This window comes from Falco biarmicus, chromosome 8 (genome assembly GCF_023638135.1).
Source record: "Falco biarmicus isolate bFalBia1 chromosome 8, bFalBia1.pri, whole genome shotgun sequence".
Taxonomy (NCBI): Eukaryota; Metazoa; Chordata; class Aves; order Falconiformes; family Falconidae; genus Falco; species Falco biarmicus.
In genome coordinates, this window is record NC_079295.1 from 17,683,922 (window position 1) to 17,697,818 (window position 13,897).

Genomic DNA, 13,897 nt, shown 5'->3' on the forward strand with positions numbered 1-13,897 from the left:
TGCATGCTCCCATCCCTGGTGGCAGCTGGATGTCCTTGCTCCTGCCTCCTTAGCCCTGAATTCAGAAAACATGCTCAAGGTACTTTTCATGATGTCTGTATTATCTGTTCCAAAATGTTCCACATCTATGCAAATCCTAGTTACACCAGCTCCAGGAAATCTCCACACATCAGTTTTATATGAAGCAGTCAACTCATTTTAAATGAAGGGTTTAATGTAGTTTACTTGATTCTCTTATATTTGCACTTTGTTAGTTTGAATTAAAATTAAGTGTCCCAAGTCTGTAAAAGTAAAGATCAAATCAGACTAACTAATACACACAGACAAATCAGTCTGATGAGGAAGCATCCAGTGTGCTAGGACCTTGCCATACAAACTGTTTATCACAAACTAAATATGACAGGATGGCAGTGGTGAGCAATGCACAGTTTAAGTGCAGAAAGAAATACATATATATATATACATACATGGCATACTTTAATCAGTTTTATCACAGAGCCTGAAGGGCCTTTGTGCAGTTATACAAACGGATATTTCAAAAGCAGATTTGTCCTTAAGTCTAAGGACACATTACTTTGCGGTTTTGACAAATTTCTGCACAACAATGCTTAATGAATTGTTTTAAAAACTGGTCCAGCTTGGGCTCTTCCATTTTTTCCAGCTAAAACTAAGACATAATGAGGGTCTGTTCTCTTATACCAGTAACAGTGAAAAGTGTTTGAACTATTTCTACAACTCTAGGGTAGATGGACAGCCATGAATTTTTTTTTTTTTTTTCATTTGGACTGTAACGCTAATGAAAACTGGTGAAAGATTTAAATGACCTTTTGAATAACACACAGACATTTAAGAGCATATACAACAGCATCATGGACACTGCTTACACAAGTGCCTAATCTGCAAATCTGTAGGTATGACAACTTACTCCTGTGAGTAGATTCATTGATTTGTGTTGCATAACCTTGTCTTAATTATGCCACTGAGATTACTTGCATGAGAAATTCACTGTGTGGGGGCTGGTAAAAAACTTTGGTTTACAGCTTGCAAGAGGTCGATACTAACACAGGGTAAAAAACCCCAAAACTTGAGGCATTTTGAGTCAGTGGATCTGTCATCTAGTCTCAACTGAAAGTAATTTAAGTATTCTCACAATTCAAAACATTCAGGAATTACACAATCTTCCACTGTTGCATTTTTTAAATAAAAGCATGTTAAATAACATTGCACTCTAGCTCTACTTAACACTTAAATGTTTTACTGAAATGCCTTTCTAAATTTGCTTCATCCCTACTCCTTAAGCGGTTCCACTGACTACTGGCAAGTAAGGTAAAAGCGATACATACATAGAGATGGCAGAATCAGGCTGTTACTACAAATGGACAGAAATACAAAATCACCCGACTTCCGATTGCTGTGCTAAATTGTACAACTCCTTCCTACTCTGACCTAGACTATACTCTTCTTGTAAAAAAGCGGGAGAGAAGAAAAAGAATGGAAGAAAACACTTAGCAGAAATAATTCTAGATAAATCAAGGTTATCACTAGATAAACATATCTTTAAATCACTGCGAGCCACTGATTTATGTTCAGTAACTAACAATCAAGAAATTGCTTTTGAAAGAACCACAGGACTGTGTCCAGAGTTGGACAATACCAAAACACAGTATTTCAATATTCACTTGAGAGCTACATCAAACATGTTGTTACAGGAGCTGTGAACCCTTTTCATTGTATTTTTGTAACTGAACTTCTGTATAGGGAAGGAAGTATTAGAAATAATCGTGTGAGTTTGTTCTCAGAACAATTCTGCAAACTTCAGCTTTCTTTTCATTTATTGCACTATCAGAAGATACAGCAATAAGAGGTATAATCCCACTATCAGAAGATACAATATCAATTAGAGTTTGGGTGATGTTTTTTAAATTTTGCTCATTCAGCTTCAGCACAGGCATTTTTGCACATACTCCTAATACACGGTCTCTTACATACCTTAATCAACTTCTCCTTCTATAGGGAACCATTTAGTGTTCACAGTTGGGGTTTTCACTGCATAGGTGAAAAAAAGTAAAACTGATATCTTTTTTTTCCTCAGTGAGACTCAATATTTAGCAATAGCAAGATGTTTGCCCAATAAGAAATTAACAGAATAAACACATAACTGGGGGACTGCCACTGATCTGAAAAGTCAGCAGCTTGACTGGAAAAAAGAAAAAGTACAGGTGAATACTTAGGCACGCGTTTGTGCTCCTGTATAGGGGCCTAGTATTTGACTGCATTCAGAATATTCCTCCTCCTACTGATTTCAAAAAAGCAACAGAACTAACGCCTGGCTTTGACAAAGGAGAGATGGAAACTTATTACATTTGAGAGACAAAGGAATGGATTGACTTATTCATATCCTGGTGTGTCTGACAAAATGCTTTGTGTGAACAATGCCTACTCTGAAGGGAGGGAGGAAAAATCCAGCAGAGTTCGTTTGAATCACCTATTTAAAACGTTTAAGCAAACTTGGATGTTTTTTTTTTTAATTCTTCCCCCCCCCCCCCCCCCCCCCCCCCCCTTCCTGGGGAGCCCTATGGAGTAATCCCGTGAATCTGCTTCACTTACTGACTGGAGTAGTCACCTCCATGGCAGAACTGGAGCAAACCACAGCTGTGCAGTAACATCTTCAACAGGCACAACTGTTTGCAGAGTAAACATTTGCCTATAACCTTACTGTAGTCAGAGTATGTTAACAAAAGGAAGGCTTCTACCAGCTTAGCTGCAGGACCTTGCTCACTAACACAAGGCTGTGTAGCTCAAATCAAGTGCTATCCCTGCACGTGGAAGAGCCTGCACCACCAGCACAATTGTTCATTGCTCCTCATTGTTTCAGACAGCTCAACTGAAAGAGCTTAAATCGCTGGTTTGAAGAATACCTTCACGATATTCCTTTAAATACATAGTGCATTTCTTCCCCACTGATGGGGTAATAACCACAGTGAGACAGTTACAAACATCTGGATTCATGGGTCCATAGCTAAACCAGTAACAGCATTCGTCTGCCAGGGTTTTGCAGGCATTTTTTTTGTGTCAAACTCCAGGCCGTAGGGTTGGGTTGGCAATACTCTGCAGCGCAGAATTAGCCCAAGATGTGGCAGTAATGAAAGGGACAAATGTAGTCCTTAGGAAGCAGAAGAATCCTGTATTAAAACAAAACCCCTACATGTCTTGCTCCCATTGTGCTCAGTACACATACTACACATACTTCGGAGTGTTGTTTTAAAATAAGTAATTATCAACCTACTTGCAAGCCTAGGAGAGGCTGCAAACAGCAAAATCATCAGCTGCTACCTTTTGTAGTATTGCTCAGTAAATCACACTAGTATTTATTAGCATACAAGGCCTGAAAATAAATAGTAATCGAGTTAGTAATCCCTATTAAGAAAAATCTTTCAACAGACCCTATCAGGTCAGGCACTCACCAGCTAGAGGATGAGACAGAGCAGGGAGCCTTTGGTAAGAATTCCCATTTCTCAGCAGCTACAACTGAGGAAAGCTGTCTCTCTGACCAGTGCGCTAAGGCACGTGTTTTGTCTGGCCTTTATTCCTTTTTTTTTTTTTTTTTTTTTTTTTTTACCCACTTGCTTTCAGATGTCTGATCTTTAATCTAACAAACAGAAGAGATTAAAGCCAACTGACAGAACAGACTATAAAATGCTTGAATTCTTCCACTTGCATCGGAAAGATGCACGATCTTACCTCTTTTTAAACAACATGAATGAAGCTCTGAGTGGCTACACTGATTTTGGTGTTTGCTTTCATTTCCTACAAAGTGTATACCAAACTGGATTTGCTGTAAAATGGGTTGTAAACTATAAACGAAGCTGGCATGGGTGTTACTAAATTTATTTAGTACTGGGTTGAACGTCAAAAACTTTCTCATGAACAATGATTACTTTTGGAATGGAAATGAGGAGGAGTGGGGAAAGAAGACTGGGAATACACATTTTTTGCTATTGTGGAGCAGCAGGGCAGCAGGAACAGCTAAAGGAAGCTGCTCTAAATCACAGTTCCCCTGGGAATGGCCTCATTTGTGCCAGCCCTGAAATCCAGGAAGAACAATGAGCATCGGAGCCGGCTGTGCCCTGCTGCACCTGAGCTGCAGCCTCCAAGTTGGGCAGCTCAGAACAGCAGCCTCAGATAAAACCTTAACTACAGAGCAATGACCTCTAGTCTGAAGTTTTATGCCATGAACTGAAAACAGTTATTCCAGATACGTCAAACCTATTTAAGAGCATCAATGTGGCCCAGATTTATCAAGCATTACATGCAAGATCTTTGCTGCATTTTCCTGAGAATGTGTAGCGGTGGGGTTTGGCATCCTTCCATACCTTCAAGTATGTATAAGTGCTTGGCCATGGTTTGAAATTGAGCTGCCTAGGAGCAATAGGGCCAAGACCTTTTTAGCTTTGCTTTATGCTATTAAAAGCACAAAAGAAATTAAATACAGCATACTGCACCAAGTAGCACAGCTTTGAGTTAAGGCAGCAAAAGCAAGAAAAACCAGGATCAGATACCTGTGTCCTCAGTTTACCTATTTGTCCTAGAGCTAGAGTTCATGTTGGACAGTAACTGACTCATTTTCTCCTGTCCAGCAGAAGAGGTGTCAGTTACTGTCCAACATGAGGAGAAAGCAGTACTTAGTTTCCCACCAACACCTTCAGTGGCTTAAGACCAAATCTAATTTTATTGTTTTCGATGTTCTATCTTTCTTAGAAATCACACTGAAATCACAGGAATTTAGATTATTACTGTATGTTAAAGCATAAAGTTATCAACACAAAGATACTAAGTTTTATACTTGGTACGGCACAGTTTGTATTCACTGCCCACAAACATAACGTGATGCATGACAACATGATTTTTCTAACAGTCCATTGTCCAATTAAAGAAATCAATCTCTACTGTTGAGACAAGCAAGCAAAAACCTGCTATTCAGACATTTTTACGGTGCCTGTCATTCAGCTATCCCAGTGCCTAAAATAGAAGTTAATGTTCAGCCCAGGCCTGCTCAGCACACCCAGGAATGGGACTTTCTTGGGGCTCTGGCACTTTTTATAAAACAGATGTTACAGCAATAGATGTGACTGTGGGAAATTTAACTGCTGAGGAAACCTACACTTCTTTTGCATGAGAATCACAGTGCAACCAGTTGATGTCATTTTAAAGTGGTTAAATCAGCCTCAGCTCTCTCTGGTGGAGCAACTCCACATGCAGTTACACTGGCATGTGAGATGTGGCAGCAGCCATCAGTGTCTAACACAATATGGGAGAGTTCAATGTACTCTTCGGTATTAGTACTGTGTCCTCTTAAAGTAACATTTAATGTTTTATATGTGCCATTATGATATTTTAAAAATTGCTAAAGTTTAATCACTTATGTAACTGAGTAACCAGAAGTACCATCAACCTGCAAGAGCATCAGCTGGCAGCTCTATTCTTGAGAAGCCTGCAACATGTGGACTGCAAATGGTAAGGGTGTGCTCTAGAACTGGAGAAGAAACAACTCTGCGTGAAGAATCTCTTTAGGAGAACTTACAACACAAGTTTTTTTGTTTTTAAAGCACATATGAATATGCCAAGTTATACAGGCTTTTAAATGCTGTGGAGTTCTTTTTTTTACAAATTCTTTCTCTTTTACAAGAAATGTAACAAGTAGCGTTCCGCCGCTTGTTGCATGAACAATGAAGAGGTAGGTGTCACATGCCTGCTGTGTCAACCTATTGCTTAATCTGCACGATTAAGCAGATTAAGTGTCACAAACTTCAACTGCTCTGCAGTTAACACACAGCTGCATTTACCTCCTGATACCAGAAAGGCTCCTTCGAACAAGTCAGTTCCAATGTACCGATAATCCTTCAGGCACTGAAACTGTGTTCAAACTGCTCATCATGAAAACCCAGAATTTCTGTTACAGAAGGCAATATCTCTTGTAAATATTTTTCATTTTGCAAAAGGTAAAAATGCATTCATTGTACAGTTGCTACTGAGTAAAAGGGTTAAATTCCTCTTAAAAAAATACTTATAGGAACAGAAGCACTGACTTCCTCACTGGCAAAAAAATAATCTTTCCCCCTATCCTCTGTAGGAGAGAAACTTGAATAATTGTAGACACACTGGGGGGTTTTCATCATTCTCAACAGTATTTCTGGGCATTTGGTAGTACCAGCTCCACTGCAGGACAAACTCTCTGCAATACTTTCACGCCAATATGAGAGGAACATGCTTTCCCAGGGCACTAAGTATCAGAGGTATTGCAGGGTGTGAGGAGGGAAGCTTCTCTCTAAAAGCCAAACTGCAACTTGCTGTACCAGAAACTGCTACAATTTAGCAACTGTAAGACAAAGTGTCACTGTTTACTTCATTTAAATACTTTCTGTCCTACCATGCCCTCTCTGAGGGTCCAAGTATAAAGTGCATAACCAACACAGAAATAAATCCCAGTAATTTATTAGAAGTTTTAAAAACAGTTATTTAAAAACAAACAAGCAAACAAAAAAACAACCAGACCCACCCTCCCACCCCTCCTCCCCAAACCCAATAGACATTTGCTCTCTGGACAGAGCTTGCCTCTCGTGAAGAGGGAGAGCCACTGACCTTGCATGCAAATACATCAGACTACCATAGGCAATCTACAGAACAGTCCTCAGGGTAATAAGACACCTTTACCACAAATTCAGTAAAATACAGCTCTGCTTAGCCCCTGCTCTCATGCACTAGCCAGACAGGAGAAAAACGCACATTTTACTGAATTTGCAAAACCTGCACCAAACCTTTCCAACTATTCAAAAAGCCAAACAATTCCAACATAAAATCAGAAAGCACTTCCAGCATTTTTTTAAACATGTACAAGGCTTGCTGTTACACAAGCTATTAATCTGAAGACACCTTGCAGTAAGAAATCTTGCCGAGATGCATCAAATGAAATCAACATTATTTAAATGTAGCTTCACTGCAAATCTGAACACTGGAGGCTCACAGCTAATGAGAATTTTCAAGCATCTTTTAAACAAACGTAAAACATGCACAAGATTTAAAGAAATTAGCTAGCTATGTTACTATTTAACTTTCCTACAGATCAAGTGCTCCAGTTACTATCACTTTATCTAAGACTAAAACACTCGGTCTTCCAATCTTACAATTTAATTTTCTAAAGCCTAACAGAAGCGTCTCCCAAGTTGGGAACTTCCTTAAAAATATTCTCTATCAAGACACTACAACTGTGACCAACAGACACATAAATTTAAAGGCAGTACTTCAGTGTATCTGTTAAGCAACATACTAAGAAAGCATATAAAAATCACATATGGTTCTTTACCTTTACTTCAGAATGAAGTGATAACTCTATAAACCTAGCACTCAAAAAGCCAGTTCAAACTACATGCAGAGCTTCAGAGTATTCTAAAGTTCATATAATTAATGTTTCACGAAGGCGGTGACCAGCTACAAAAACCAAACTGAATACACTTCACTATGTACATCAATAACTAATGACTACACCTCCAACATGCAGCCAAAATAGCAAACTTCAGTATCAAACGTTCCCTATGCTTGTTCAATCTGCTGTACACAATTTCTGTCTAACAGTCACCGGTCGCAAACTCTAAGTTTCCCATTCCTTAGCCTGAGCACATTAATCTGCTACCACTGTCCACAATTTAAGAAGCCGTTACATACCTGCAGTTAGGAGGAGGATCAAGGGTTATTTCAGCTAGCTCCTTCTGGATTCTGTTGGTGAAATGAGAACAGACACAAAGCATTTGAGATAGTCTATAGAATAAATCAGGGAATTACACTGCCCTCTACCACCATGCAGTTAAATGCAAGATTGGCTTTGCCTTCAGTAATGCTAACATGGCTGCTTCCTCTTTGTTCTCAGAGGCATAACCCAAATCCCACAGCTGAGAAACTTTGCAGCTTTTTTCCTGCTCCACGCTGTATGTAAACAGAGCACTTACAACTGAGTTGGGTAGGAATTTCCCACAAGTATTCAGAAAAGTAACTCTTTTTCACATCCGAGCACTTTTTACCAGAGAGATTTTCTTTTCAAGCTAATATGCAAATGAGGCAAGGGGGGGGGGGGGGGGCTGCACACGCAGATTTGACAATTACTTTAAACCAGCGCTACAGACCTGTGACCGAGGCTGAAGAAGTGAACCGCGCTGGCAGCAGACACGCTCTTTTCACAATACTTTACCTACTACTTTGCAGTATGTTTAAAAAGTGGATTTGCAGATCTCCCAGGCTGCCTCTGTTACTGGAATAATCTCTCTGGATCAACTTTACTTCCCTCCACACCTTCGGCTGCCTTTCCTCCCCCGACCTTATAGAGCAGCTGAATTTACATGATAAAAAGTGATATAATAACTTGAAATACTCTGTGCTTAGCTTTACTCTATTACAAGCAAGGTGTCAAGGTCCAGAAGAAGAATACCGAAAACTTTTTGTCAATTTAATAGTTTATTCAGGTACATAAGAGGTGTGATTTCAAAAGACACATGGTAAATTCCTCTTAAATACCAAATAAGACTCTTTTCAGAAAAGGACCCATATGAGCAAGACTCTGAATTTCGTGTGAATAGCTAGTGTTAAGATACGAGCTAAGAGGAAACTGCTTGCATGCCCTTACACTTGTACCAATAAATTCAGACTACTGAACTATTTGAGATGTATGAAATTGAACTTGCAACAATTAAGTGCAATAAAGGGAATAAGGGAAAACTCAGTTGTGAAAGCCTGCATCTCAGGCTTTTCAAAAAAAGTTAAATAATAACAAATTACAAAGCCTACACAGTAGTTCCAGAACTTTTCTTTCTTTAGCCAGTCCTATTTCAAAGGGTTTCTTTAACAAGCTCAGAAGTCATCAAAGCCATTCAGTCACACTCTGCAGTGATTTTAACACATTTCAAAAAGTATTTGCGGAATTTAAGTCCAATGCAAAATTACTAAAGTGTTCCTAAAAATTAGAACTACACTATTTACACTGAATAAGCAAAACCTGAAGTTACTACGGCTACTCTACAGCTTTTATTGCTACAGGATATTTGTAAATGATTGTAAAGAAAAGGAACTCCAGGGAAAGGACTGCAGCATTATATTTCATCTTTGAAGACCACTGGAATCAAGAGATTTAAAGTTTACTTATTTCATACAGCTGAACTTACAGAAACTTATCAGAGCGCACGTCTTGAGCTGGACTGCCAGTAACCTTACATGCAAATAGAAATGCCACAGGTATAACTCAACAAGGCTTCTGAAGATTTTGATATTTAAAGGTAGAGGCTACCTGTACAACCCCATGGTTTGAATCTGCAGCTCCTAAGGGAGAAAATGCACCTAAGTTTCTTCTGAAAGAACTGCAGAATGAACCCATTACACTTCAAGGCGTTTGAGGCTCTCCCAAGCATTGACATGAAAAACTAGTCAGAAGGCCCACAGAAGCCACTGGGGTTTTGTGACTTCTTTAATTAAAGAACATTGCTGGTCATCAGTCTACAGACCATAATAAAATATACCAGGAGGACTCCACCCTATACCAATCAGGCATGGAAACTCTGGAAAAGATAGCCAAAGCCGACACACTCTCGTGCATTTTTGCAAATACGAAAATGTAGGTGCCCCCTCCCAGCCAGCCTGTAAGTTACTAAGTCCTCAAACAACTCCTCAAAAGACGTATGATGAGACTGTGTAATTATGACCCCAATAAGACTTGGATTAACGAAGATACGGCATGGCAGGCTTCTGTACCGCAAAAGCTGGTACTTCACTCTTTTCCACGTAGCTTTACAAGAAGAAGCCCTCTGTCTTGAAAAGTGCAATGCAAGCACTGTGACTCAAAATACCATGCAAAAATACTACAGAACGTTTTACTGTCCCCTTTACCTTTTTGCACTAGTAGATAGCTTAGCAGTAGTTTTGCTGGATAGTTTGGTGTTCTTCTTCTGCTGAGTGGCAGAGGGTTTTCGTTCTTCTTGCTCTTCTGGTTCAGGTGCAGGTGGATCCCTCTGATCGGCATCTGAACTACCGCTGCTGGTACTTGGACTTTCATCGTCTGACCTCTGCCTATCACTGGACATCGTGGGGAACTTTTTTTGGGGAAGGAGAAGAGAAGAGGCAGAGTTAATACACCAGGCAGGACTCTCTCTTGCCATTCCCTGAGTTCCAGAGAACGCTTGACTTGGTGACAACTCTGTTTCACCGAGGAATTAACCAAAATATACTTCTTTGTCTCGCCCCCAGGGCTGCAGTTTGACAGCTACAAAGCAATATTTACACTTCTGGAAATACAGATATCTCCAATTTTTAAACCCACTCGCATTTTTTTCATACTTTAAACAATATGCCAATTGTCGACTTTGTTCTAAGGCATGAGACAGATTTAGCAGGGTACTTAGGCAATGAACATTAATAACTTATGACACATTGTAAATAACAGACCTCACTGAAAATGTTTTTTAAAAAGTCACTAATACCCTGTAAATATTTACAATGGAGCAGAGCATTTTATTGGGTCCAAACGCCAGACCCCCCCTCTCCCCCTCTCTCTGAGAAAATATATTGCCAATAACACTTGGGTTGATTTCAGATGGAAATGTACACTTGCTCTGTGCATTTAAAGGGTTGGGCTGGGGGGGGGGGACGGGGGACGAGGAGGGGGGTGGGCTATGTTGTTGGTGGTGTTTTGTGTTTTGTTGTTGGTTTTTTTTAAAAAGGGAAAAACCCCAAGATGCATTTGAAGCAACTCGGGCAGCAGCAGCCCCGGTTATTTACATGGCCAGCAGCGAGAACTGCATTTGGCCACCACAGAGCCGCCGCCGGAGGGGGAAGAAGCGTAATTCAAACTGCACCTTCTGCACGGCGCTCCCCGCCGCCGCTCCCCACGCAGCTCCACCAGGCAGACCGACATTTTTCCGCCGACCGGGGCGGGGGGGGAGGGGGCTGCCCCGGCGGCCGGGGGGGGCCGAGGAGGAGCGCGGCGGGGAGCTGCGGCAGGGCTGGAGGCGGCCGCCCGCCCGCCCGGCCGCGCTTTGTGGGGAGAGCCCGGCGCGGCGCGGCTCGGCTGGGCTCGGCGCGGCGGGCGGCGGCGGCTCGCCCGGCCCCGCACCGCACCGTGCGTGTGCACCAAGTGAGGCGTGAACTCGGGCCGGCTCCGCGCCCCCGGCCGCCGCCAGGCAGCGAGCGCCGAAAACAAGAACAAAGCTCCTCTACCAGCCCCCCCGCCTCCTCCCCGCCTCCCCCCACCGCGCTCGCCCAGCCGCCGCGGCAGCCGCCTCGCCCGCCTCTCCCTTACCTTCGCCGGCGTCCTGTCCCGCTGCTGGGTCGGAGAGGCGGGATGGCGGGGGGCCGGGCCGGGCCCGCGGCGCCCGAGGAGGGGACGGAGGCGGCCGGGGGGCTATACGGCGGCGGCGGCGGCTCTGTGGCCGGGCAGTGTGGAACATTGAGAGCCGGAGCAGGGGGGGACGGGGGGAGGCGCGGTGCGGCCCCGCGGCCGGCGGGTGGCGCTGGCGGGCCCCGCTCTGCGGCGCGGGCTCCCGCGGCGGGCCGGGGGGCCGGGGCGGGGGGCGGCGGGCGCGCGCCGGCGGGGGCGGGGGAGGGGGCGCCGGCCGCTTCGGGCCTCCGGCCCGCCGCCCCCGCCCGCCCCCGCCCGCCGCCGCCGCCGGCGGGGCTCCCGGCGAGCGGGGGGAGGGGAGAGGGGGCGCTCGCTCCCGCCCGGCGCCCGCCGGAGCGCGCCCCCCTCCGGGCCGGGGTGCGCGCAGGCGCTCTCCCGCCGCGGCCGAGGGCGCGCGTGCTCCGGGCCGGGCAAGGACAAAGCGGCGGCGCGCGCGGGGGGGGCCGGCCCTCGACGGCGGTCCGATCCGGCCCGGCCCCGCGCCCTCGCTCCGCCGCCGCCGGCAGAGCCCGGGTCCCGACGGGCTCCCGCCGCCGGCGCCTGAGGGGAGACGGGGGGGAGGCACCGCCGCGGGCTTCGCCCACCGACGGCTGCGCGCCGCTGGCGGCCGTAGGGCCTCCTTCAGCCGCCGCGGCAGCCTCGCACCTCGCGCCTCGCCTCGCGCCCCGCCGCCGTGGCGGGAACGGGACCGCTGGTGGCGCCTCACCGCCGCTGCCGCCCTCGCCAGTTCCCGCGCTGCAGCGCACCCGCGCCTGGCGCAGCGCCTCTGCGGGAGCGCGGGCGGCCGAGCGGCGCGGGCTGGGCCGCGCGGGGCTGAGGCGAGGCGGCGGGCCGCGTCCTACGGTGTGCGCCTTCGGCGGGAGGGCCGCCCCGCGGCCTCGCCACCCCTCACGGCAGGGCTCAGGGCCGAGAGCAGTTAGGCTTAGTATGGTGTGAGCAGCCAGCATGGCCGTTCTGCGTGTGTTGAAGAGGCAGGGGGATCGTCGGTAGCAGTTGCGGTAGGTGTCACAGGAAGATGGACATAGTACGGAGGTTTAGTTTATTTTCAGGCCCCCCATGAATGTGCTGTTCCTGTGTGTACTTCAACAGCTTTTCACGTCATATGCCTGGAGTACACCATGTGGTAAAAGCAATCTGCCAGTTGAAATAATGTAAATATTCCAAAATTAAAGCCTTTTCATACTGTCAATAAAATCCACTTGTAAAAGAAGATTTATTCTGTCAGTGAAAAGTGGATGAGGTCGTGGGTAACTGGCTTCAGCAGAGAAGGAATTCACAATTACAGTAAAGGTTTGTGCATTTTATATGAAATCTCAACCTAACGTAGCTGTCCAGCACAAGGGCTTTCGCCTCGATGGCTTTTACCTCAAGGGCTTTCATCATCAACAGCCTAATGACTTAAAACTACTGTGTTACCTTAGCTTGTGCAGGATCAAGGGGTCAGAGAGTGTACATTGTGCTCTAGAGGGAATAAACAATCGGTTCGACAGGGAATACCCTTCTCTGGGTGACTGAAGTTAGCTCAATTGAAAAGTATGCTGCAGATTTGGCGAGAGAGTTGCATGATGTGATGTGGAAGAATACTGGAGGTTTGTTTGTTGAAGTAGGCTATAGAGAATTCCCAGATCACCACTACAGGCAATTTGCCCCTGAGGTATGCTGTAGAAAATTCCTAGCATAAACAGTATCTGGCATGATGAGCAATCTGGGCATAATTAGTAAAAGGGAAGCATGGCAATATTAAAAATCTCTCAGTCAGCACTGATAGTCGTGTTGCCACCCCACACCACCACCACCACCCCCCCCATTTTGTTGATAATACTTGAGATGAGGCTTGCTGGAGCTTTGAAAGTCAGGATTGAGTGTTTAAAATTTTATTTTATTTCAGGTGAAAATTAACACAGGCATAAAAAAAAAAAAGTACTAGAAGAGTGTGCACCTATGGAATGAAAGTAAGTAGATTGGTCAAGAGTTGCACACCACAGCAGCTACTACATGTTGTGTGACTTCTGTGGCTTTCAGGATACTAAGTGAAACTAAAGAAAGCCCATTTAACAGTGACTAATTGAAAAAACAGCCTAGATTTTATTTTTTCCCAGCCTTTTGTACCTTATTAAAACAGATTTACTACAGCAATGGGTGCATATAACAGATGTTTATTTGAATGAATATTCATTCATTTGACATCAGGTCTCAAAGGATGACACTTTGTTCTTACAAGTTTGTATTTTCCTTGGGTGTGTTTGTTAATGTTGTCAACCATAGGAAAAGTACTGCACTGAGAGGTATGGCACAGTTTGAAGGAGGGGGGGAAACACCAATTTTAATAGCCATTGCTACAAAGCTACGTATCATGATACCTCTGGCTTTTTGTATCCCTTGTGATTTGACATCAGTGTAATTTTAACTGATGTACACATCATGAATGCTTTTTCTCTGCCAGTTTCTTGGGTACTTGAACTGTGA

The 13,897-nt window shown here is 44.6% G+C and overlaps 1 protein-coding gene across 1 annotated transcript in view; it reads right to left on the reverse strand.

Moving 5' to 3' along the window:
* UBE2E3 (ubiquitin conjugating enzyme E2 E3) overlaps positions 1–11,503 on the reverse strand; it is a 58,652-nt gene extending 47,149 nt beyond the window's left edge. Inside the window, exons 1-3 of the mRNA XM_056349843.1 lie at positions 11,333–11,503; positions 9,925–10,127; positions 7,720–7,770 (exon numbers count right to left, since the gene is read on the reverse strand). Coding sequence (XP_056205818.1) covers positions 7,720–7,770; positions 9,925–10,118 — 245 coding nt within the window. The 5' untranslated portion in view covers positions 10,119–10,127; positions 11,333–11,503. The remainder of the gene's footprint in view (positions 1–7,719; positions 7,771–9,924; positions 10,128–11,332) is intronic.
* Positions 11,504–13,897: the final 2,394 nt, after the last annotated feature.